At 40.0% G+C, this 25,966-nt stretch overlaps 2 protein-coding genes across 2 annotated transcripts; both read right to left on the bottom strand.

The window, feature by feature from the left end:
* Nucleotides 1-9,876: 9,876 nt before the first annotated feature.
* Nucleotides 9,877-13,290, bottom strand: LOC146577683 (protein NLRC3-like). The gene is made up of 3 exons (XM_085268277.1): nucleotides 13,212-13,290; nucleotides 12,583-12,811; nucleotides 9,877-11,648 (listed from the first exon to the last, which is right to left on the bottom strand). Exons 1-3 carry the CDS (start codon nucleotides 13,212-13,214, stop codon nucleotides 9,877-9,879), a joined length of 2,004 nt encoding a protein of 667 aa, XP_085124403.1. The 5' UTR covers nucleotides 13,215-13,290.
* Nucleotides 13,291-16,089: 2,799 nt separating this feature from the next.
* LOC146577684 (uncharacterized) lies at nucleotides 16,090-22,525 on the bottom strand. The gene is made up of 6 exons (XM_085268384.1): nucleotides 20,295-22,525; nucleotides 20,024-20,212; nucleotides 19,019-19,171; nucleotides 17,428-17,586; nucleotides 16,886-16,981; nucleotides 16,090-16,807 (listed from the first exon to the last, which is right to left on the bottom strand). The coding sequence occupies exons 3-6, from the start codon at nucleotides 19,139-19,141 to the stop codon at nucleotides 16,487-16,489; spliced, it is 699 nt and encodes a 232-aa protein (XP_085124510.1). The 5' UTR covers nucleotides 19,142-19,171; nucleotides 20,024-20,212; nucleotides 20,295-22,525; the 3' UTR covers nucleotides 16,090-16,486.
* Nucleotides 22,526-25,966: the final 3,441 nt, after the last annotated feature.

The following is a 25,966-nucleotide window of genomic DNA, read 5'->3' on the forward strand; positions in this document are numbered from 1 at the left end:
AATACACACAAATATAAACAGTACTTGGTGACAACTTTGCTTTTAGCCTTTAACCCTTCTTGACTACTTTTGATGTGGCCTCTATATTTTACCTTTAAAAACAGTTTATCTTGCCAATCTGTTATTTTCTCATTTTGACCAACTGTATCAGCACAATTTATCTAAATTCAGACAAAATTTAAAATACAAGTAGAAAGTGATATTTTGACTGTAAAAACCACACACATGTTTAACGAATCATCTTCATAACTTGAAATGCAAATAGAGATTGTACACTTTTAAAAATACGCACACGTTTTGCAAACAACAAAGTTATATGGTACTATTTACCAAAAAATGCAGCCAAGGCTCAGACGTTTTTCATATAATCATTTCAAACTATTTACAGAACAATCAGGTGTCAAACAATAGTTTGTGTCACTCTAACACATATGAGAACAGCACAGGGATAAACCTGCAGGTCTGACAGCAGGTGTGTCACTCAGCGTTTACACTGCAATCTGCCTTTGTTGGCTTTAAGGCAGCAACTGTGACGATCACTAGTAGAACTGACACACAAAACAAAACAACAGCTACACACTAAATACACAAGACAACAAACTAACTTGAGACCAAACACGGTAAACGTCACAAATCTCTCACGTATCAAAACTCTCTCTCTCTTTCGCTCACTCGCTCTCTCTTGCCGGTCACTCCTAAAACTTCCCCCTTTTGCTAAACAACCAAATGTCATGTTTCCATATCATTTTTGATTGGTCGACATGGTACATTTTCCCACCTATAGGGCTTTGGAGCGTGATGTCACGGGAGATGGGCCACGCCCCCTTCCGCCATGACAGTAGGCCAGCCAAAGGATACCATTTCAGCTATGGATCGTACGTGTTGTGTTGTCGGTTGCAACGTTAGATCACACGATCGTGAAGGCAAGAAGCTGGATAACGGGCTCTCCTTTCATCGTTTTCCATCCTGGAGGCAACGTGAGGGATCCCATGTATCCGATATTACTAAACAAAGACGTCAGGCTTGGATTGCAGCGGTGAGACGAGCGGATATCGAGTTCTCTGCAATCCCCAGCTTTTTGTTGGTTTGCTCACGGCATTTTCTTTCCGGTGAGTTCTAAATTAATTCATATCACTCTTGAAAGGCTTTTAGTGTTATTTTCAACGTGCTGAGGTCATAGATAATGAGATAAAACATGCTAATGTGTGATGCTGCAGAACCACATCATGTCGACTGAGTAGCTTATGATTTGGCATTATTGCAGGCAAACCAGCATATGAAATGGATGTAACAAATCCAGACTGGGCACCAACACTGCACATGGGGCATGACGACATACCTGTATCAGACTCGGACCGGCACTCAAGGCGTACGCAACGGAAGCGAAAAAGAGCACCCATCGGAGGTAAACAACCCCCCCCCCCTCTAAAAACATACTAAATTGCTATCACTGTACACTAATCCGCACATAACTTCCAGATGAATCACACACCTGTCATTGGAATATTGGTGTACATTTACCTTATGTCTAATTTTATCTTACAGGCTTTCGTTATGCAGCTGCAGAGTCTGAAGGTGTGCCCCGTGCAGAAGTGATTGATGAAGATCTGACAGAAGACCAACAGCAAAATCACAATGTCATGGAGGCAGTGGACAGCAGTTGTGTTGGACAAGTGGAGGTTGAGGTACCAGCTGCAAATGTGGATATACTGAAGAAATGTAAACCTTTTAAAATGATGACAGATTACAAACTCTCAGCTGTGTCTGTAATCAAACCTCTGTAACTTTGCTTCACTTCAGCAGCATCAGCTCATGTTCACATGTTGATTCATGGTTTGCTTCAGTTTTTGATGGACTGCAGAATATTTTGAAGGTTATCTGCTATAAAAAGCCAGAACAGGAAAATCTGCTTCATGTGTTTCTGTTTGATCCTCAGTGACTTTGACACAAAGGCCTCTGCTGTGATGATCACACCTCTGATCAAGTCTCACAGTGTCAGCTTTGTTTTTATACATATGGATATGTGCTGATAAATGATCAGAATTATAATATTTCCCACTGTCTGCTGTGTGCCGTGACCTTTGACCTGCTAAAGACAGTCAGCTGTGGATTATTCATTGTTGTGTCTGATACTTAGAACTGTGAGGAAGAACACTACACAGTTAATCAGGGTCCCCTCTCTCTGAATCAGGAAAGGTGGGCAGGCCGCGTGTGGGCCGCGGGCCATACGTTGAGTCTCACTGTTTGAAATGTGAACATTGTTCTGCTGCAGTCAATGGACTAAACCAGAGAAGAAGAAAACAGACTTTACCATGAAGATCCTCAGTGTGGATCAGTATAATATCAGCCTGATGTCTGCAGTTTAGTGTCAGCACAACTTTCACATCATATTCATCTCAGCACAACTAAAACATGCTGACTGACCTCAGAGTTTCAAGTCCACATCCTGGACTCTCCAGGAAACCACACAGATGCTTCACTCCTGAATCCTGCAGCTTGTTGTTCAGGCTCAGGTTCAGCTGTCTCAGATGGGAGGGGTTGGACTTCAGTGCTGCTGCCAGATGATCACAGCTGATCTCTGACAAATCACAGCTCTCCAATCTGTATAAAGAATGAAAGATGTAAGTTTATTAGACAAAGTGTGAGCTTGAAATCATTCAGTGTTTCATCATCTGTTCAGAGCTGAAGAAGGTTCAGAATGTAGAAGTTTAGAAAATGGAAACTCCAAACAGCTGAAGCCAACAGGAAGCAGCTTCAAACAAACACAACAAGAGAAAAAACTCTGAATGTTTCACATTAAAGTCGTACATTTCTCATAAAAACAGGACAAAGACTTGAAAAAGTCGTGTTTTTCCTTCCAGGAACCACAAGGCTTCACTTTTAAAGGTGAAGTGTGAAAGAAATGGACATATTTGAAGTCCAACACCTTTTTCCAGTCACATTATTAAAGCAGACAAACTACAAGCTCATTTTCATTCCAACAAGTCATCTTCTGACCTGGACTAACAACACTGGTCTCTATGTGCAGCTGGCTGTGAGACCAGTGCTCAGGGAGCGTCTACAAAGTGCAACACTGAAAGAACATCGCACACTCATTTGCTTCCATCATCCAACCTGAAGAGGAAACAGAGACGCCTCCCCTTCAAAGTAAAAGCTGTGAGAAAATGAACCAGATCTGTGAATTTTAGAATTTTTGATTTTAAGAATAGTGGATTTGTATGATCTCTGTAACCAGTTTTATGGATTATCCTTATGGCCCTTTTTTGTAATATAAAGATTGATGATAGCGAACATTTGTAAGTATTGTACGTTTATTCAGCTGTGTGAAAATCCCGGAGGAACTTTGATCTCAGCCAAACCGATTTACTCCGGAACAAATAAAACACAGAAAAAAGGCAAACAATTACATTTTTAAGTTATCCAAGTGACTTATATATCGTGTTTCACCTGAGTAGCGAAAGAGCGGGGTCTGAAAACGATGAAGCCGGGCGTCCGCTGCTCTCGCCGGCTGGAGTGACCATTGAACCCCCCGGCTTGCTAGCGAGCGGGTGGGTAACAGACGTCTCCGAAAACGTCGGCACACTTTTGCAAATATGCGATGTCTTGATAAACCGAGCAGATATTTGAAGTTTACACAGCTACTTTCTCACCTGAAAATATGTTAAAAGTTTATTTTGTGACCCAGAAAGATTAATAAGAGTAATTTGAAAACTTAGTAGCTGCCACCATTGTTGGCAGCTGAAATTTGGCTGGGCCGCGCTATGAATTCTGGGATATGGTGGGCCACGAAGGACACACCCGACGAATCCTTCAAATTCGGGTAAATGAAGGACGCATTTGTCGGGCACATTTGAAGGAGTCGACAAATACGGACAGCCTTCATCGCCTGGCTGTGATGTAATCGGCCTTCAAATGCAGCCTCTGGAGGATGCAGCCGACGTTTTGGGACACAGCTACTAATTTGCTTCCATCATCCAACCTGAAGAGGAAACAGAGACGCCTCCCCTTCAAAGTAAAAGCTGATCCTTTTGGACACAGTATCAAAGAAAGTCTACAGTATAACATAGAAAAGACAGAACAAAGTTTTGGTTGTTTTTAAATTGTGCAGAAATGAAACTACACTAAGCTCAATTATGTGACAGACATTTCATCCCATGTCAGTTTGGCCTCATCCTGGGCCGGATTATCCAGCACACACTCTGACCACAGGTCCATGTTGAGCAGGATGAGCTGCTGGCTAATCTGGAGGCTGTAGCAGCAGCTCACAGTCACAGTGGGTTTCCACTCATGAAAAAGCTCTGGCTGCTTCATTTCTCATCTCATATCAGAGACTTTAAAGCTTCACTGAAGCTGTACTGTGATGCTTCCATATTCCAGTGAGGCCTCCATAATGATTTCAGCTGTTCTGTACACACACTGTGTGCCCTGTATGGCTCAAAGTCTCTGCAGCCTGTTTTTATCTGCTATCATCAGATCTTCATCATCCTCATTCACATCCCTCACACACTCTACAGCCTCATCAGCACTGACTTCATCTTCACTGACTGATGGAGCACAACATGAAGCTGTGGAGGCTGAAACACTGTCCTGTCAAACATCTCCCCGTCACCACTCCACTTCTGTCAGCCTTTAAATGAACCCTGCTCAAGTCTGTCACTTCTGTTTGGAGCCAAAAGAGCTTAAAGATTGTGTCACTACATTCTTGTCTAGAAAATATTAAAGTGTATTTGGTGACACACAAAAAAGGGTAAAAGTATAGTTTGGGTCCATACATGTCCAAACCCTGGTGTGTAGGCCTACTTAGTATTGAGAAAAGCCCACTAAAAGAACGCCCACCAGACCAAAGCAATGGTGTTGACTTGATCAGCATTAACCCCGCCCCCTGACTTTGATGGGTGAAGCTGACAAATAAAATGTATTTATGAACAGCGATGCAGGGCCAGGAGTAGCAACGTGAATTAAATAAATACATCATTAAATAATTCATTAAATGTGTCAGTAAAATAATTAAAATAGAAAACAAACCAACAAAATATGTAATTAACTAATTTGAATTGTACATAAATACTTAATGAATTATTTTAAATGAAATTAACCGATAATTCATTGTGATTTTGTTTTGTGTTTTGATGAGCTAATAATCAGCTCTCTTTTTCTCATTGTTGTTCTAAGCCGCTTATCCAAAGGTAAGGCACTACCTGTTGAATTATTTCCAAAGTGTGCCAAATTGGACATTACAAATTAAAGTCTACTCACTGAAATTACTGGGGAATGTCTGCTTTGATTTTGATGAGAATCTCATGACAGTACTGAGGATTTAATGCAGTTGGACTGCTAAAAATGATTGAATGCGGTTGGACCGCTAAAGGATTTAATACGGTTGGACCGTGGAAAGCAGTTGGACTGCTGAGTGATTTTAGTATATTAGGGAATTTGGTTATTGTTTGGGGTGGAGCCCGTATTGGTTATAAGGTTGGACCTGCTTCAGTCTTACACTTTTTTGGCTGTTTTACTGTTGTTCCAAAGTATTATAAATTATTCAAGAACGTCAGTTGGACTGATAGGAAGCGCAGTGCTCAGAGGTAACGCTTGCCAATGCCAAGGACGCTTAGGCATTGTCCTCGAAGAGGGATAGTCAGTTGGTCACTGTGGAGCTTGGGGCACTCCAGAATAACTAGGAGTTAGAGTCTCCTTACCGTTTGGAACGGTAGTCTGCGCTTTTTTGGCCAGCAGAAGTTGGACTTCGGGCGTGTAACTTTAACTTAAAACTTCGGGGTAAGCCTTGGCTGTGAAATGCCAAAAATAGAGCTTCAGGCAAAGTTTGGGTTGGTTGACGCTTTTAAATTGAGTTAGGGATTTTAGAGATGAGGCCAGAAACTGTTGGACAGATACTGGTTAATTGATCACAAAAAAGTTGGACTTTATCGGTTGGACCGTTAACTCAAATTTGTCGAAATTGTTTAGGCGCTAAAGCTGACAGATGTGACAGTGGTTGTAAATATAAGACGTCTTTGTAATATAAAATAAGAGATCTCTGTGTGAAAGGAGTCTGAGGCAGTGCTGGAGCTATTTTTAGACTGTGTGTGTGTGAGTGTGAAAATGCAAATTAGTCAGCAGTGAACTGTTTAAACCACAGTTGGTTTTACAAATACTGCTGCAAACATTGTTGAGTGTGTGTTTAAGACGCCATTTATGTTCATTAGAGGGCTATAAATAAAGTTTTGAGTTGCCGTAGTGAATGTATAGTAATTGACTGAGTTTTGATATATAAATATAGTGAGTGCACTGTATATATTTAAGACTAACATATTACTTTTAGGAGTAACCTCTCATCAGCAATAAATGCTGGTGTGTTTTATTTTTTCTATTCTATGTGTGTGCTGTGAGAATTAATAGAGGTTTCAATTGTTTTCTTTGACTTGCTCTTTCTGATTATGAAAGGCATGTCTGAAATACTCTTAGGAAAGCGTGTTGTGAGTATATTCCTCAACTCTTGTCACAGTTTAAGTGTGTGAATGCTGTGAGTAGCAGGTTTTGAGTGATTGGGTGTGATTTGTACAAAATAATAAATAATAATAACACTATGAAAGTTGATAGTAGAGTGAGTGCAGAAGTGGAAGTGTGAGAGAAAAGGCGGTGTGTGTGTGAGACGATCTGACAAACGCAAAGAATTTAGTATATTTAGAAGTGTGTGCGTGAAATAAGGGTGAATTGTTTTAGATCAAGACTTAGTAAAACAAGAGTTTTATTAGCCTGTAAAAAAAACAAAACAGGAGAGATAGAAACAGAAAATATGGTTCTGAGCAGCTGCAAGGTTGACAGGAAATGGTGTGTGTGACAGGAACTTTGCATGCCCATAAAAGGAACTGACTGTGACAAGTGAGCACACAGAGAGAGAAACATACGAGTTAAACTCCAGGCAGATGAAGCAAATGGAGGTTTTAAGAAAAGAAATGAAAAGGATATTAATTGTATGCTTTAGTGTGTCAATACAGGTGGACTTCTTTCAACCTAGAATCTTGAGTACAAAACCATTGATTAACAGAATTGGGAGGAAAACAGGCCAGATTTTGGCTTAAAATTTTACAGCTTGACCTCCCACTTGTCCCGATCCTGAGAAGAAGCTCATAGGACAGTTAATCTCCTGATGAAGACCGACAGAACATCGTGGACTTCAAGAATTAACAGCAGGCAAAAGACAGTGCAACTGAAACTACACTGACGATACCAGCAGCAGCATGGAAGAAAAGCACGTGATGGAAAATGCACGGTGAACTGCAGGCTGGTAAGAACAGTGTGACATAACTGTTTAAAGACACTGAATGGGATATTTTGCCAGGCTGGGATTTAATCTAAAAGGAAAATACTGAAAAGAGCAACGGAAACAGAGAAGAAACAGACTGTGTTTGCTGGGGATCACAAGACAACAAAGGACACTAAGAGAAGGGCACAGGGGCCAGTGGGAAGGTGAAGCCCAGACGAGTTCGACTGCGAGAATAGAGGGTACAATTGGGTTGAAATTGAAGCCGGAACTCAGGATGGTTTAGGGATGTCCACGTCACAAACAAAGAGGTAAACAAAAAGAAGGTAAAATAAAGAGAGAAAATAACTGACAATTACATTAATGAATAGAAGACACACATACAGATATTACATAGATTTATTTTTAGGATAAAGGGGAGAGCTTATACGTAGAAATGACTTTTTATACATATTGCATTTTGTGCCTTTAAGGGAGTTGTGGCTCAATTCGTCTCTTGTGGGTCACGAGCCTTTGGCTAGCGCTATGATTAGCCAATCTACTGTGAGGATGATATGAGTTATTGAAGGATTGCACACGCTTACAGACATATAGAGTCCATAAACACACATGACAGTATTGATTCCAGGCAAAAGGCCTCAAATTAATTTAGCGTTTAACTGAACTTGAGCTGGCCCTGTAATAAGTGACAGAAAAGAGGAACTGAATAGGAGTTTCTTGCTTTAGAGAAGGACCAAAGGAAGGAAAGCATATATTTTGGTTAAGTCTGATAAACTAGAATGAGAAGGTATTGTTACATCAAAGGAGCAAGATGAAATAAAAAGGCTATACCAAAAACAGGCTATAACATAGGAAATGTGAGTTTTAAAATGAAGTTAGTGTTAACACACAGGAGTTGTTTCAAGGCAGCGTTTAGCTGTGATAAAATGTATGCAGGAGTAATTGCTTATATGTTTAAACTTAATTGATTAAAGTGGTTGGTTTTTTTTTGGATCTTTTAGTAGAATAGGCGCTTATAATGATTTTCTTGTGAAAGGAGATTCTAGGTCAGAGTGGAGGCCTTGCAGCAGCGAGACTTCTGTGTACAGGATGTTGATGATTAGATAAGGCAAGCGACAGGAAACGCATGCAGGGACGTGAAAGCAGCGTTTTAAGAGTTTTAAAATGATGAGTAACGTTGAAGAATATATATAAATACAAGTCAATAAGTCAAGAAGATAATTAGGATCAGGCTTTTGATTAAAGAGTCCCAAAGATGATAAGTTAGGGAGGTGCAGGAAAAGGTGTTTTGTTTGCTTTGCAGAAGATCTCGGTGACCACAGGGGGGTGAGGATCCTGGAGGCCCGAGGCATGATGGACCACAAGAGAGGGACGCAGAAAAAACCTAATCTTAAGCATGGAGTGTTCTCGAGGGGGAGCTGGTGTTTATTACTGGACCACTTAGAGGACATGAGGTTGTCTGATTTGCTGAGCCAGAGGACGGCTAGAGAGGGTCAGAGCGGGAGTGGTGACCCCGATGTCCATGATGCCATGGATGGACATGGAAGCAGCTGAGTGGGCCGAGGAGTGACCCAACACAATGTATTGTGACCTCTGGTGTTCCAGAGGTCGAGAGAGGGAGTATTGAGATTGGAGAGATATTTTGCTGCTATTGTTAATAATCATCATCATTACCATTGCATTAATAATATAATCTACAGAATTGATATTGCATTCAGATGTTTAAACAGTGTGTGTCTTTCAGAAAGACTAAGTTGCAGGCTGACAGGAAGTTGCAGGTTTGAAGAGTGTGCCTTTTGCAGAACTGAAACCGAAAGCAGAGTCTAAGTGCAGGTTATTTTGAGGAGCCTTTAAGGACGAGGCACACACTTAGTTAAAGAGAATCATTTATAGGTGGAAGTTTAATCATGTTTTGCTCGGGGTTGCAAAAGAGCAGTTTGTCGCAGAACTGCTGCTGATGTGTCAAGATGATAAGCGAGCATCCGGCAGTGACAGGAAGTACCTGCCATGAAGATAGGAGATAATGTTCTTTTAAACTGTGTTAAAAGTCATTGTGGTTTTGATTTGACGTGTGCATATATTCTGTTTGTGACGTATGAGGGGGCGTCATTAAATTCAAGCCCTGATGGTATAAAATATCTGTTTATGCTTTGATTAAGTCGGAGATCAGCCCGGTCTGCGAACGGAGCTGGTCTTCCCACGCGTGTATTTCATTAAAATCGTTTGACCAAGTTCTGGACCATGGTTGTTTGTACTCTCCTTCCCCAATATTTGAACCTTAACATTAGTTTACTCAAAATAATTTTAAGACATCAATATTAAAGGTTAAGTTATGATAATGAATACATGCAACTATAACTGATGACATAAGAATTTGGATTTTTAAGCTAAAGCGAAGGTGCTGACTCACTTGGCATGTTACTCTCAAATCCTCCCTAATAACAATAACATAATTACACTTTAGCCACAAGAGGGCAGCAGCATTAATACAAGTCACGTGTATATAAAGGTACAGTGATTATATTACAGTGATTTTGACAAAAACAAAACAGAAGTTGATGGCAGTGTGTTTTTCATAACATACCAACCAAATTAAATAATAAAAACTTTATAACTTACAGAGCTTTTTTAGAGACTTTGACCACTGGCAGCAGCCTCAGAAGAGCCTCCTCTGAAGCAAAGTATTTCTTCAGGTCAAACACATCCAGATCTTTTTCTGATGACAGTAAGATGAAGACCAGAGCTGACCACTGAGCAGGAGACAGTTTATCTGTGGAGAGACGTCCTGAACTCAGGGACTGTTGGATCTCCTCCAGTAGAGAACGATCATTCAGTTCATTCAGACAGTGAAACAGATTGATGCTTTTCTCTGCAGACAGATTCTCACTGAGCTTCTTCTTGATGTACTGAACTGCTTCTTGATTGGTCTTTGAGCTACTTCCTGTTTGTGTCATGAGGCCTTGCAAACGAGTTTGATTAGTCTTCAGACCCAAGAGAAAACAAAGGAACAAGTCCAGGTGTCCATTGGGGCTCTGTAAGGCCTTGTCCACAGCACACTGGTAGAAGTATTTCTCTGTCTGAGAGCTTGTTTGTTGCTCTTCCAGCAGATTGAGTCCAGAGTTGATGAAGGTCAGGTGGACATGAAGAGCAGCCAGAAACTCCTGAACACTGAGATGAACAAAGCAGAACACCTTGTTCTGGTACAGTTGTTTCTCCTCTTTAAAGATCTGTGTGAACACTCCTGAGTACACTGAGGCTGCTCTGATATCGATGCCACACTCTGTCAGGTCTGGTTCATAGAAGATCAGGTTTCCTTTCTGCAGCTGATCAAAAGCCAGTTTTCCCAGAGACTCAATCATCTTCCTGCTCTCTGGACTCCAGTGTGGATCTGTCTCAGCTCCTCCATCATATTTGATCCTCTTGACTTTGGCCTGAACCACCAGGAAGTGGATGTACATCTCAGTCAGGGTCTTGGGCAGCTCTCCTCCCTCTCTGGTTTCCAGCACATCCTCCAGAACTGTAGCAGTGATCCAGCAGAAGACTGGGATGTGACACATGATGTGGAGGCTTCGAGTTTTCTTGATGTGGGAGATGATCCTGCTGGCCTGCTCCTCATCTCTGAATCTCTTCCTGAAGTACTCCTCCTTCTGCGGGTCAGTGAACCCTCTGACCTCTGTCACCATGTCGACACACTGAGGAGGGATCTGATTGGCTGCTGCAGGTCGTGTTGTTATCCAAAGGCGAGCAGAAGGGAGCAGGTTCCCTCTGATGAGGTTTGTCAGCAGCTCATCCAATGAGGTGGACTTTCTTGTTTCAGTCAGGATTTTAGTTTTGTTGAAGTCCAAATTAAGTCGACACTCATCCAGACCATCAAGTATGAACACAACCTGGAAGTCTTCAAGCCTGCAGATTCCTGATTCGTTAGTTTGATTAAAGAAGTGATGAACAAGTTCCACCAAGCTGAACTTTTCCTCTTTCAGCACATTCAGCTCTCTGAAAGTGAATGGAAATATGAACTGGATGTCCTGGTTGGCTTTGTCTTCAGCCCAGTCCAGGCTGTATTTCTGTGTTAAGACTGTTTTCCCAATGCCAGCCACTCCCTTTGTCAGCACTGTTCTGATTGGTTCGTCTCTTCCAGGTGAGGCTTTAAAGATGTCTTCTTGTCTGATTGTTGTTTCTGGTCTGTCTGGTTTCCTGGATGCTGTTTCAATCTGTCTGACCTCATGTTCCTCATTGACCTCTGCAGTCCCTCCCTCTGTGATGTAGAGCTCTGTGTAGATCTGATTCAGGAGGGTTGGGCTTCCTGCTTTAGCGATGCCCTCAAACACACACTGGAACTTCTTCTTCAGTTGGGCTTTAAGTTCACGTTTACAGAGTGGAGCAAATTCTGAAAGTAAGAAATTCAGAAAATAATATTATGTAATAAATATGTCTGTGAAGGTTCTCAGTTATCCAGGTCATCGTAGTCAAAGGAGCTTGCAAAGAAAAGCGTCTGGACTTCTTTAAGTTGCTTGAAGACGTTTCACCTCTCATCCGAGAAGCTTCTTCAGTTCTAAGGTCAAATGGTGGAGAGTCCCAGATTTAAACCTAGTGGGAGTAACCCCCCACAGAGGGACAAAAGGACCCCCTGATGATCCTCTAATCGCCTGAGCCAAGGTGTGAAACTGGGTGTGGGTCCCAATCAGCCAGAGTTTCGGGTGAGTTCATTATGAAACCTGGCCCCACCTTATCATGCGAATTCCTGAGGTCAGATGGCCCAGGATGTGAGTGGGCGTTAAGGCGTCTGGGAAGGGATCTCAAAACTGGATTATAGATGGCAGAGAGTTGGTGTTGTAAACCACCGCCTCTGTTCAAAGATGGTCGCTCACAGTGGACATAGATGGCTTCTTTCACTCCTCTTTCAAACCATCTGTCCTCTCTGTCCCAAATATTTTGGACATGATAAGGTGGGGCCAGGTTTCACAATGAACTCACCCGAAACTCTGGCTGATTGGGACCCACACCCAGTTTCACACCTTGGCTCAGGCGATTAGAGGATCATCAGGGGGTCCTTTTGTCCCTCTGTGGGGGGTTACTCCCACTAGGTTTAAATCTGGGACTCTCCACCATTTGACCTTAGAACTGAAGAAGCTTCTCGGATGAGAGGTGAAATGTCTTCAAGTAGACCTCTAAAGAAGTCCAGACGCTTTTCTTTGCAAGCTCCTTTGACTATATAATAAATATCATAGCCTTTCAGTACCCTGAAAGGATGAATGTCTATTGGTCCATTTCTTGAGCTATTAGGAAAGATCAATATTCAGTCTTTAGAGAAATTCTCTTACTGCTCTGCAGATGGTCAGCCATCTCATGCTGCTTAAGTCTCCTCAAGAAGTGGAGTGTGATCTTCAGAAATGCTTCTCTGCAGCTCTTTCTTTCATCTTCATCCTCTCCTTCAAACATCTCCTCATCCTCCTTCTGGCTTTTTATGGTTTCTGGGTGATCTGGACACAGAACCTTCTTGATTTTCTCCAGCTCATTCTTCACAAATGTTGTGATGTGTTTCTCCAGCCGCTGGAAAAGAAGACTATATGAATTACCCAGTGGTAAATGGACTGGTTCTTATATAGCTCTCTTTGATACTCTGTGCACACAAAGCATTTTATACAACATGCCTCATTCAACCAAGCACATTGTTCTATGCTTAAATACTTTCTTTCACACTCTGATGGATGCATCAGAGGGCAGCTTGGGTTTAGTACGTTACCCAGTACATTTGCCAGCCAGGGTTTGATTCACAAACCTTCTGACTAGTAGCTGACCTGCTCACCTCCTGAGCTACAGTCACCCCAATCTGACTGAAATCATGGAGCCCAAACTCTGATGTATGTTGGACACACTGACAATCCTCTGGTCCACAAAGTGCAGCATAGAGGTGACTGAAAAGAACAAATGTAAACGTAGTACTACAAACCATAACCACAGAGTCCAGGTGTGTTTGATGTTGCTGTGCAGACTGACCAGTGGAAACCTCTGCTCTCTGCTGGTCCACTCTGTGGAGAAGTAATGTATAATTAGCTCATGTTATGTCTGTCCACACACAGACACAAGCTAAAGGTCCATGAAGTGATGTTTGGATGGGTTCAGTCAATCAGATGACTGTCATGGTGAAGCTTTGCTAGTCCTGCTGATCCCACTGAGAATTAACAACTCAGTTTCCAGATGTCTGTAGTTTTCTGCTCAGTTTCTTTGGTCCCAACAGCTCTTACCATCTCCTGCATAAAGCTTTCCCTCCATGCTCAGATGCCCTGGAACAAGGTGCTCTCTTTATATCAGTGACTGGTTTAAAGGGACAACTTGCAGTGCTCGCCAACCTTTGTGTCAGCAAAAGTAGTTCTAATGTTTCTTACATTTATTACATTTTTACACACACAAATCAATGAACACAAAAACATAAACTTTTCAGACATTTTGTTTTACAATGTTACAAAACTCAGTTCACAACTACACAGTCTGATTTACAAGTACAAAATATTTATGACCACAGTTTGAGCCGATGTATGTCCCGAGTCTGTGGACTCAGTAGTTTTGTTTTGATTGTTATTGTCTTTTGTTACAATTTCATTCTGATTAAGATTTTCTAGTTCTGAGGTTTTGGTTTCTGTGTTCCCTCTGTACTGTGTTAGTATTGTGTCTCTGTGTTCACTTCCTGTTTTATTTTGACAGTGCCATGTCCTATGTTAGTGGCTGTGTCCCAATTCAGGGTCTGCATGCTTGAAGTACGCATTTTAAGTGCAATTACGTCACTGCCACATGACAACGGCTGTCCCAATTCGAAGTGTACTTCAAATTCATACTCCAAATGCGCCATTGATTTTCCCAAATATCAAGCGTGGTCCGGTGCACGCTTCGTGGTCCCATATATCCCACAATTCATAGCGCAGCGGTGGGTGTGGATAATTTTTCCGCAAAATACGGCAGAAGGGAGCGGCCAAGAGTGAACTGTCAAAAGTAAGTACTGAATATGATGTCACTTATTTATGTGCGAATGTTTAATAACGAAGAACATTAAAACATCACTGTTGGCCACATGTCGGCAAAGTTGTGTGACATTAGTGATGTTTGTACTTTCAGCGTTAACTTAGTTTTAAAGCCTCTACTTATTGATATATATATATATATATATATATATATATATTAGAGGGGGGAATCACCATACATCCCACGATACGATATTATCACAATACTTAACGCACGATACGATATTATTGAGATTTTTAAAAAATATATTTTGCAATATTCAGATTCTGTACATAAAGTTAAACTTTATCAATATTCATTTTACCTAATATCAAAGTCTCGCACTCAGTCTTTCTCTCATTTCAGTCAGTTTTATTGTTGACAAACTGAACGGTTTGTATTACAGTCTAGTCCAACTTAACTGAATGCAACCATCTGGTACAATTATAGCTATTCTGAACTAAGCAATTTATGAAAACTATGCAGCCCATTCAGAAACTGAAGAATTTTAAAGTAAATTAAAACAAAATATATATTTACATTAAATAAAAAAAGTTTTAAACTTAATTAAAATAAAAAATGTCTTAAATTAAAATAAGTAAACTGTCATGTTTATTGCTGCCAAAAAAAAGTTAAACACATTTGGACAGTGAAGGAATGTCAGGATTCTTGCTCAGAAAAAGGATCAACGTGCTCTGAGCACAAAAACCGTTTTTGTAACAAAATATCGATTTCTGCTGTCCCTGTATCGATACATTATTAGCAAACAAAATATCACGATATATATATATATATATATATATATACACATATATTAGGGGTGGGGGAAAAAATCGATACTACACAGTATCGATTTTTCCCCCCACCCCTAATATATATATATATATATATATATATATATATATATATATATATATAGCATATTATGCTTACATTACCACAGTGAGATGATTTTAGTCTCATGAACAACATTAGCTAATTGTTATTTACTACACTGTAAAAAAAAAAACGTTGCTAAAACTTAAAAACTCAAGGCAACCGACTGCATTTACGTTTTTAGGTTCTGATGGATAACTTATAATTTCAAGTTTAGGTGATAAGTTGCTTTAGCTAATGTTTTTGTGTTGACAAAATTAATAATTGTCCTTTTTCTCAACTCATATTTTATTGTTTTTGCAACGTATTTCCTAAAGTTTACACAAGGTATTAGTTTTAGTTTCGGCAACGTATTTCCTAAAGTTTACACAAGGTATTAGTTTTAGTTTCGGCAACGTATTTCCTAAAGTTTACACAAGGTATTAGTTTTAGTTTTGGCAACGTATTTCCTAAAGTTTACACAAGGTATTAGTTTTAGTTTTGGCAACGTATTTCCTAAAGTTTACACAAGGTATTAGTTTTAGTTTTGGCAACGTATTTCCTAAAGTTTACACAACATATTTTTTTTGTTTTGCCAATCAATTTCCTAAAGTTTAGAAAAAGTATCTTTCATAGTTTTCATGAGGTGCTCCCTGTTGTACCAATGAATGCTTACACAGTTGATTTTCAAATAACTTTGTGTTCAACCACAACTGCACCACTGACAATGTTGACTTTTGAGATCAGCCATTTTTAACATACTGACAACATTCAGCCACAAATAAAGTCCTTCCAAAAACACAAAAAAAGTCAAATTTTTGTAACAAATGTTACTCATCCAATTTTAAAGGTGGTGTTGTCAGACAGAATATCAAACCTATCTTGATAGATAGTCACTAACAAACAGATTCAAAACATCAGATGGCAGGATGTGAACAACTTCCTGGTTTCCATACAGCTAACAACTTTCAAACAAATTTTTCCACCACTTGTCTTTTAATAGTAATGGTATCAACACTCCAATTTCCTGTGAAGTTCAGTATCGCGCCACATTTGTTATAAAACTAATACAAATGTACCTAAAACCAGATTATAAAAATTGTTTAAAACAGCTCAAGTTAGAATAAAACCTTTCAACATTTTATAATAACATGTTATACATGAAATCTGCAATCAGCCATGCAAGCTACATTAAGTAAAGTTAGAACAGAAGACATTGATTCAGAACTTTCTGCACCTTACCGTTTTCTTAAAGACAGAAATTAACTTTTTTCAGAGCAACTTGCCACGAAACCCAAAAACAGTAAATCAAAACAAATTGCTGCATTCTGTTTTACACAAGTTGCATTTGAGTTGAACATGTTGTCAAATAGGTTAGACTTTGGTTAAGAGCTTGGTTTTGAAGCTTCTTATCCTCTGGGAACAGGTAGATGTCAACTCCATAAAAATGTGTTGCACAGCTTCAAATGTGTACTTGAGTTCTTTGGGAAACTCCATGTTGAGCCCATAAAGTAGGCCAAACAAGTAGGCAAAGGCAGTGGGAAGGTCTGGCAGATCATCAAGAATAATGTCCTCTTCCAAAACAATGGCAGTGTTGACCACTGTGGACTGCGAGTTGGGTCCCACGTAGTCCTCCAGAACAGTGAGGATGCCCACCGTAACACCTCGGGTTGCCCTCTCAACTGGATCTGTATCCTATGCAAAATAAAAAACAACAGTACATATAAGTCTCTGAAAACCAAAACTGAAGATTGAGTAGATTTGCATACTCACCAGACATGTTAAGAAGAGTTTGGTCTCGTCGTCGCGAACAAATATCGGTAACCCTTCCAAACTGATGGTTCGTCGATGCTGGACTATGTTTGAGACCTAAAACAAGGAAATCAAATAAGACTCAGTCTCATTTATAAACCTACCATTTTGTTTTTAAAACACATTAAGTGTTGTTGCTCAAAATACAGCCTTAAGAAATAAGATGTTGAAATGAGTTATTACAGATAATTGGTCATGTTTTTGTCAGTTTTTTTTATTTATTTATTTTTTAAGTAATTTTGATGTGCAACAAATGTAGCACACTTATTACAACATTTATAACAAAAAGTGCCATGAGTGGGATGAGAGTTGAACTGTCTGTCATTACCTGCAATCGGCCAAACACAGCGCTGCTTGTTAGCTTATAATCCCATTCAGGACACACTTTTTGAAAACTAACAATTTTTACATCAATTTAGTAAATATTTAATAAAGTATCTTTCGTTACAGTGGGAACTTCAGGTTCCTCATAAACCAGACACAAATACATTTTTATATATTACCTGTTCATCAAACTTCTGCAACAGGGAATCCATGTCATTGCGGAAAGCAGCTTTTCTAATTCGATACAGCTTAATCAGCCGAAGTGAGTAAGTGTCGAGGGCAGTCATGAAGGTCCCCATGAGATCCTTGGTGGTAATGCGTGAGAATTCCGCACAAATCTACAAAGCAACAAAAAAAATATAGAAGAAAACTTTTAAAGGTACATTATATAAAAATCACATTGTTTTCAAATTTGGTTAAAAGAGCTTAATTTCAAAACATTTAGTTAGTCTCGGTTGATCTATTGGTCAGGCCTTGATTGGATTTTTTCTTTTAGTGGTAGTGGTGGTACAAATTATAACTGACGTATTAAAAAAACAAAAAAACAAAAGAAAAATCTGATCGGCAGATTTTACAGTAAGTCTATAGAATACCTAATCAAATGTTGATAAGACAAAATAATGGTTTCAATTGTTACAGGATGTATTGCAGAAAAGAAATAAATCAATAAATTGTATTTTAAATTCATTGAAAAAATTCCATTAATTTTATAGTTATGTAGAAATGAAGTAAGAATAACATCCTGTGGTCAAATTTGTATACTTTCATAACACGTAAGTGACTTTCTCAATCCTGCTCTGTGAGTTTCATGGCTGTTGCCCGCTAAGGGTCAGCACCAAAAGATTCTAGATGCCCAGTGAAGACAAGTCATTGCGGCGACCGTGGTTCAGGGGGTTGGGAAGCTCATCTGTAACCGGAAGGATGCTGGTTCTATCCCCAGCTCTCTCTGTCCTGGTCGTTGTGTCCTTGGGCAAGACCCTTTACCCCACCGCTTACTGGTGTTGGCCAGAGGGCCCAGTGGCGCAATATGGCAGCGTCACTTCTGTCAGTCTACCCCAGGGCAGCTGTGGCTACAACTGTGGTTTCCCTGCACCGATGTGTGAATGTGAGAGTAAGTGAGTGAGTAGTGGAATTATAAAGCGCTTTGGGTGCCCAGAGAAGAGCGAAATAAAAGCAATCCGTTATTATACACAGCAAGTTGACAAGTAAATAGATTTCACTTCAATAGAGTTCATATTTTTAGAGCCAAGTATTTTTTAATATTTTACCACTAGCATTGTTAGCTCAACGGTAGCCTTCAACCTTTTCTACAAGATATTGGAGTGATACAAACAGATGCTTCTCAAGGGCACAAGAAATGGAGCTCACGTTCATTTACTCACCCAGACAAGTTTCGAGGCATTTGGAGTTGTTCAGAAGGAATTGTAAAGGTCCTATATCATGTAAAATCAACTTTTTGGAGCTTTTAAACACATTTTAATGTTATTTCCTTAGATTAAAATCCCTCCAGAGTGGTTTTTGGCTTAATTCAGGCATTTCTTAGTTGTCTCAGTGAATCCTTTCCCCATAACCGTGGCTCAGCTCTCTCTTGCAAAACGACTGACTCGTAACATTGGGATTAAAATTTCTTTCTAACAACTCCAAATGCCTTGAAATTTTTCTGGGTGAATAAATGAACGTTTTCAATTTTAGAAATAAGACCACACTGGGGAAAAAGGGAAGAAGAAAAAAACGGAAGTTTTCCTTTAAATATTTAAGAGATTATCTTACCTGTTCTTTCAAGAAGAGAGCTGGCCATCTGAGCTGCATTTCCTTGACCAAGGGCTGCATCTCCACAACTTCTTTCCTCCTGAGAGAGAATGTGATGTCCATCTTTTGGGTGATGAGTGCCATGTTCTTATCCGTCTTCTTCACCTTTTGGTTCTGTTGAGATAATTAATGGGTTGGTTTTGAAAAGTGCATCATTTATATTTTTAATTACATCATCATCTGCCTCAATAATAATAATAATAATAATAATAATAATAATGGATACTTTATTGATCCCCATGGGGAAATTACTTGTTTTTCTCTGCATTTGACCCATTCACTCAGTGAAGCAGTGGGCAGCCCACTAAGCAGGCGCCCGGGGAGCAGTGTGTAGTGACGGTACATTGCTCAGGGGTACCTCAGGGTAGCCGTTAAGTGGATTCGAACCGCCGACCTTCCGATCATGGGGCGACCACTTTACCTACTGAGCTATCCCTGCCCCTGTTCTGTTAAGCAAGCACCTGTTTGATTCTTTGAAATGAATGAACCTGAGAAAATTTTAAAATGTCACTAATTTCCTCAATAATTCTCTGCAAAGCACTTTTAGAAACATGTAACAATGTTTGCATGCATAGAAAAAGTCTAGCTATTTTATGTTCAAGACATTGGTAATCTACAAACTCATTGTCCTCTTTATCACTTGATGCTACACCTGAACCACTTGGTAATGTCTCTGGCTCCTGAGAGGTATTTAAGGATTTATCAGGGGAGCTACTTTCACTAGGACATGCATTTGCATGAGAAATCAGTCTAATACAGTTTTTTATATCTTTTGAGTTTTTGTGCTTTCTGCTTGTGTGTGACGTAAAGGTTGTTAAATTGTTGGTAGCATAGTCACATTTTTGGAAAGGACAGGATACAGTCTGATTTTTTTTTAAGTGCCTTAAAATATGTGAAATAAATGTATGCTGTGAGCAGTTTTCCTTAAATTCACAAAAATCACAAAAAAATGTTGAGATCTCCTGCCTTTTCTTAGCCCTGTTGTGTGATCTGCTGAGGTGAGACTTCAATGCCCCTCGTGTCCTGAACGAACAGACGCAGTCACTGTAAACACAGGGCAAATGAAATCCTCTTCTATGTCGTAGCTGGTGATGTCTTAAGAGTACTTCTTGGCTTGAACAGACAAAAGAGCAGAACTGGCACTGCATACAAAAGCTATAATGAGAAGAGAGGAGAGGACAGTGTCAACAATTCAAAAGAAACCTGAATTAATCTCAAATTACCAAAATTACATTACCTGATAATGTGTTTGGGGCGGGGGGCAGGCACTCCTGTTCTGATTCCTCTCCTTACCAACTTCTCATCAGTCCCTCATAAATCAGGACAAGCAGTGGTCTGGAGTTGGCTTTTAATTCTCTAAATAAATAAAAATAGCAATTAGTTTTAAAATAAAATACCAGCTTCCTGACATTACTTAAGAATTTTTTTCTCCTGTCCTAATTTTTTTGGCTCACTAAAGTGAGCTGATTCTGCCTTGTAAAATGCCATGTGAAACACAGTAAAACAAATAATTTACAAAACATACATTACATCAAATGTTTAATTTATTTAATTTATTATTAACAAATTGTATTCTACATGGAATGCACCAACAGTATACTGGAATGTATTATGTAAGCCAAGGATAATTTTGTGTGATTGGTTTTACAACTTAGAATGACAAACATTGGATTGAGAGTATGAGTGGGATAAAACTCCTGAAGCATCTGTTTAAATTATCAGTGCATTTATTAATGGTGCTCCATAAATAAACCAAAACAATGTTGTTTTGTGCATAACAAAAAGCTCACAATTGTGCAGTCAAAATGTAAAATAAAAGATGCTGAGCATAATAACAAAGACAGATTTTGCAGCTGCTCTGTTTCCAAGTTCTACTGCGCAACTGACAGCCTGGAGTTTGAAATCCTCTTTGTAACCGTGTCTCTTACAGGCGCCATTTATGGTCCTTACACGCATAATATGGTAATATTACGTTGAAGCAGAGTACGTATCACTCTGCGAGGCTCCTCGGTAGCCGTAATGCTCCAACAATCCATCAAGCAGTGCAGCTTCATAGCTTACCAAAGTCGTACCAAAACATTTTTTGACATATTTTTTTAAGCTGTGTACCACATAAAATTGGTTCGAGGTCAGTAAGCACAACCAGAATTCATACATAAGGCAGACTGTCGATTTTTGAGATGAAAGGATTTTAGGCCGTGCGTCAACGCGTTAGCCCGGTTAGCTCACTAACGCCACCCAGCCCCACGCACGGGGTGATCCGCGGTAACTAGTTAACGGAGATTTGCCCCGTTAATGCAGTTATGGCATTGACTTTACGCTGACAGCACTAAAATAGTAATCTTCAAATGTTTTCTTTTTACCGACCAGCTCCTCTTTGATAGCTGCCGTGTCCATCTTGTCGTTGCCTGCAGGTGAAGCGATGGGGGAGGGGGAGTTGTGTTCAGTGAAGGAGAGAGGCGGAGTAACACAGCGTAGAGACAAAAGTGGACGAAAGAGAGGCAAACTTGCGGCTCCACGAGTATAATGATAATGTAGACTATATCGATATAAACTATATTGTCACATCTCATATTTCATTTAGTTCATTTAGTGGAGCTCGCTGGCCATGAGGACTCCACCACCCCGTTCACACAGAAACTAAAGCACACATTTTATTGGCTAGATGTGATTCGAACAAATTAAACGACATGGCAGCAGGCGCCCCCGAACTTTATTTTATTTTATTTTATTTAAATAGCGGTGGGGGGTTGCTGCCGTTGGTCATGAGTGAGCCAGCCTATTTTGTTTCGTTCGGTGGTATGGCGGCCACAGACTGCACTTCATGAAATACGCATAGGGGGTGTCGCGGAGGCTTGTCAGATATGAGCGCGCCTCTTTAGTAGCGAAGTTTGTCGGATTTTCATTGTTTTGTGACATGGAATCTTAAATGATATAGTAAACACATACCCATAAGCCACAAGGCTTCTTAGCCAAGAAAGTAATGCTATGCTAAGTTTCGGAAAAATACGAAGAACTTCAGTTGTGATATTTCTAACAGACAAATTGAGACTGTTCAAACATATACTGTCTGATATAATAAAAGAAACATTACTTGCCTTTAGAAACTTGAGATGAACGATCTATCCAGCTCCTAGCCTCACGTTCTCATTAAGGCAGACGGGCAGGTGGCTTTCAGTCCTTGCAAAAGCGCAATGTAGACCCCGTAGCATCCAAAAATATGAGATGCGCATGCGTACTCAGGCACAGAAAGGCGCCAACAGCTTCAACTCATGTAAAACTTGAATTCATTCATTTTGCCAGCAATAAATTTCATCTGAGACCAACTTTTGCTCCAAAACGTTAAATGATTAGTTGAAACCCTTAATGTATTTGAGTTTATGGGCCAACTGAACTTTTATTGTTGAATTGTGAAAGAAATGACTGTAAGCTCAACAACTGCAAGTTTGATTTTTTACAGTGTAACTAATCTTGAAATGACTGTTCAGCACAGAAATGAAGCCCAACAATCATGTTTTACAGTCCCGTGGTCTCAGGCTCAGATACTCAACTAATAAAGTGATGTCATGACAAAAATGAATGACCAACAAAACATATTTTCTCCTTCATTTCTGTCAAACAATGCTGTATGTAACGTTTCTCGCGGTTAGTATCATGGTTGCTAGGCAACCTGAGCAGCACGGCGAAGGCTAGACCGTCCCATTTCACAAGCCTCTCACTTCCGCACTTCTCGTACTTATAGTACGCACTGTACGTAGTACGCGTAGTGCGCATACTTCAAGCGTGCAGACCCTGAATTGGGACACAGCCAGTGTGTCTACTTTTGTTTCCCCTTGTCTGGTTATGTCCAATGAATCCTGCTGTGTCTCCCTTTTCTCATTCCCTGATGGCTCTTTTGTGTATATGAGCCCTTTGTTTTCTCCTGCTTGTTGCTGGTTCGTCTGTGTTGTCTCCCCGTGTCTCCGTTTAAGGTTTCAGGTTAGTTTTTTGTTTTTTTCAGTAGAGGTTATCTTAGCTTCTGCACAGGCCATCTCCACTGCACTTCACCGTTTCAATAAAGCTCACTCACTTCACAGCAGTGTCGGCATCTTGGGTCCTTTATTAAATTCAACATGGCTCGTCCCGCTAGCCGTGACATAAGATGTGAAAACAATATCCAAAAAACATGAGGGACAAAGAGGGAATAGTTTTAAGGTGCAGGGCCAACAAACTGAGTCTAGCCATAAACTCAGAGTTGATTGAATTAGCATTTTGAATTGGCTGATCTGAGCAATCAAGTCTATGTTCACTTTGAGTTAAGATTATACGTGATTGATGTAAAAGAAAAAAGCCGTCATCAGCAACTGATTCTGATTTAGCAGGTTTTCAAATGTAAACGGTACCCATCCCTAGCTGGCTGTAGTTAAACCTTTACTTAAAAAGCATCCCTAGACCCAGCCGTACGGCTTATCTACTGAGCAGCGCAGTGTCAGAGTGAACAACACAGGAAAATGATCAGAGATGCCCAACTCAGATATTTCAGTGACGCACACATCCCGCCCGTGGGAAAGCTCCAAGTCTAGTGTGTGACCTTTTTCATGCGTGGGACCAGTAACCCACTGGGTCAAGTTAAAAGAGTCAATAATATTTAAAAAGTCCTTGACCAGAAGTTTAAAGTCACAGCAGACATGGATGTTGAAATCACCAAGGCAGCATCATCAGAAGACACAGCACACCCAGCTCTATCTGTCCATGAAGCCAGATAACACACACCAATTAGTTAAACTGCAGGAATGTCTTAAAGACATAAAGACCTGGATGGCCGCTAACTTTCTGCTTCTTCATTCAGATCAAACTGAGGTTATTGTACTCGGCCCTGAAAAGCTTAGAAATATGGTCTCTAAGCAGATTCTTACTCTGGATGGCATTACCTTGGCCTCCAGTAACGCTGTGAGGAACCTTGGAGTCATTTTTGACCAGGACATGTCCTTCAACGCACATATTAAACAAATATGTAAGACTGCTTTCTTCCATTTGTGCAACATCTCTAAAGTTAGAAATATCCTGTCTCAGAGTGACGCTGAAAAACTAGTTCATGCATTTATTACTTCCAGGCTGGACGACTGTAATTCATTATTATCAGGATGTCCAAAAAACTCACTGAAAAGCCTTCAGCTAATCCAAAATGCTGCAGCAAGAGTCCTGACAGGGACTAGAAAGAGAGAGCAGATTTCTCCTGTTTTGGCTTCCCTTCATTGGCTTCCTGTTAAATCCAGAATTCAAAATCCTGCTCCTCACATACAAGGTCTTAAATAATCAGGCCCCATCTTATCTTAATGACCTTGTAGTACCATATCACCCTATTAGAGCACTTCGCTCTCGCTCTGCAGGCCTACTTGTTGTTCCTAGAGTATTTAAAAGTAGAATGGGAGGCAGAGCCTTCAGTTTTCAGGTCCCTCTTCTGTGGAACCAGCTTCCAGTTTGGATTCAGGAGACAGACACTATCTCTACTTTCAAGATTAGGCTTCAAACTTTCTTCTAACTTAACGATTAAGTCCCTGTATTCCACCGTTATATGGAAATCAGCCATTATAACTTGTGTCAAATCTACTTGTACCTCACAGTTTTCTAAGCACACAGAGAGCAGTAAACCTCAGAGCAGCAGCACATCAGACTGTGTGCAAAAAATCTAGAAGAGAAAATATTTTGACCCATTTCTAAATGATTCTTGTGACCATGCTGCACCACAACACCTGATCTCTGGTTTCCTCACCTCTTCAATCCCACTTTAATACTTGACTAAACTCATTTTCCTGTTTAGGTGTTGAGGCAAAGCCGCCCATCTACAATGCAGGCAACAGCAAACGGAGCTATTTTTGATTCCCTTTGGGTTTTTTCTACTTTTGTGCTACAAAATGTTCAAGCTGATTAAATTTATTAGAATAAAAGTTCAGATAATTTTCTCATATTAATGTTGGAGGTAGAAATTCAGGTAACTTTGCTCAAAAACTGGCAAAAATTTCCTTCAAAGATGGAGTTTTTACTTTAATACTGTGAGTACATTTCAGAGCCTGGACTCTTTTACCTTTACTTGAGTAAAGAAGTTGAATCAGTATTTCAGCTTTAAGAGGGTATTTTAACACAAACATCAGTCCTTCTACTTAAGTATGTTTGACACTTTGTTTAATCATCATTTTTAATGATCAAATATAATTATGTTTGTTATTTGTGGATTTTAAATGTCCTTGACAGAGACAGATGATGATCATTATCCTGCACTGTGGTCTCAGGTTTGGTCGAGCTAGCACAAAGAATGGCTATGTTGAACTTCCTCCTGGGATCTACACTAAGAAGTGAGTCCAACATTAGCAGGGTCTCTTTCCTTTATCTGATTCACTTTAGCATTCACAGTCACGTGAAGCTTGTTATTAACTCGATAAGTCAACCCAGGGTTTCAGCTGAGCGCTCACATGAAACACATGGTGTTGGCAGCATCTGATCAATCATATTCATGGAGACGTGTATCAGCAACAGAGCAGCTGAGTTTGCAGAAGGAAGTCAAACTAAACCACAGGAACAATATGAGGAGATTACACACATAATAAAATACTAGCAGTAACACAGCTGCTGCAGACAAATCAGTCGTGTGATCGTGTGTGAGAGGAGAAGGACTGTAAAGGAGTTTGGTGTTAAAAGCTCTGTATGAATGTGGGAGACTTTGAAGGGCTTTAAAAAGGCCAATATAAAATAAAAGGCAGCAAAATTGCTGAGTGTGAAAGTCACCAGACTTATCAGACCTCTGTGATTAAGACCTGTAAGAACACCTGTTTGTACTTGTTGGCATTATATCAAACACACACGTATATTAAGCCTTTGTTTGAACTCTGGTTGAATTTGTTACTTTCAGACTGTGAAACATCACAGAGGCTG

Source organism: Mchenga conophoros, linkage group LG3, assembly GCF_057382185.1.
Source record: "Mchenga conophoros isolate Kocher_MC1m ecotype Shallow Benthic linkage group LG3, M_conophoros_male_GT1.1, whole genome shotgun sequence".
Classification (NCBI taxonomy): domain Eukaryota; kingdom Metazoa; phylum Chordata; class Actinopteri; order Cichliformes; family Cichlidae; genus Mchenga; species Mchenga conophoros.

Excerpts from the sequence above, each read along its gene's own strand:
- LOC146577683 (XM_085268277.1), bottom strand. Across the intron at positions 11,649-12,582 it reads GGCTGACCATCTGCAGAGCA|AATTTGCTCCACTCTGTAAA; the intron begins GTAAGAGAATTT and ends TCTTACTTTCAG.
- LOC146577684 (XM_085268384.1), bottom strand. The coding sequence starts at position 19,141 with ATGGCACTCATCACCCAAAAGATGGACATCACATTCTCTCTCAGGAGG. Across the intron at positions 17,587-19,018 it reads CTCTCTTCTTGAAAGAACAG|ATTTGTGCGGAATTCTCACG; the intron begins GTAAGATAATCT and ends GTTGCTTTGTAG. Across the intron at positions 16,808-16,885 it reads AACTCTTCTTAACATGTCTG|GATACAGATCCAGTTGAGAG; the intron begins GTGAGTATGCAA and ends TATTTTGCATAG.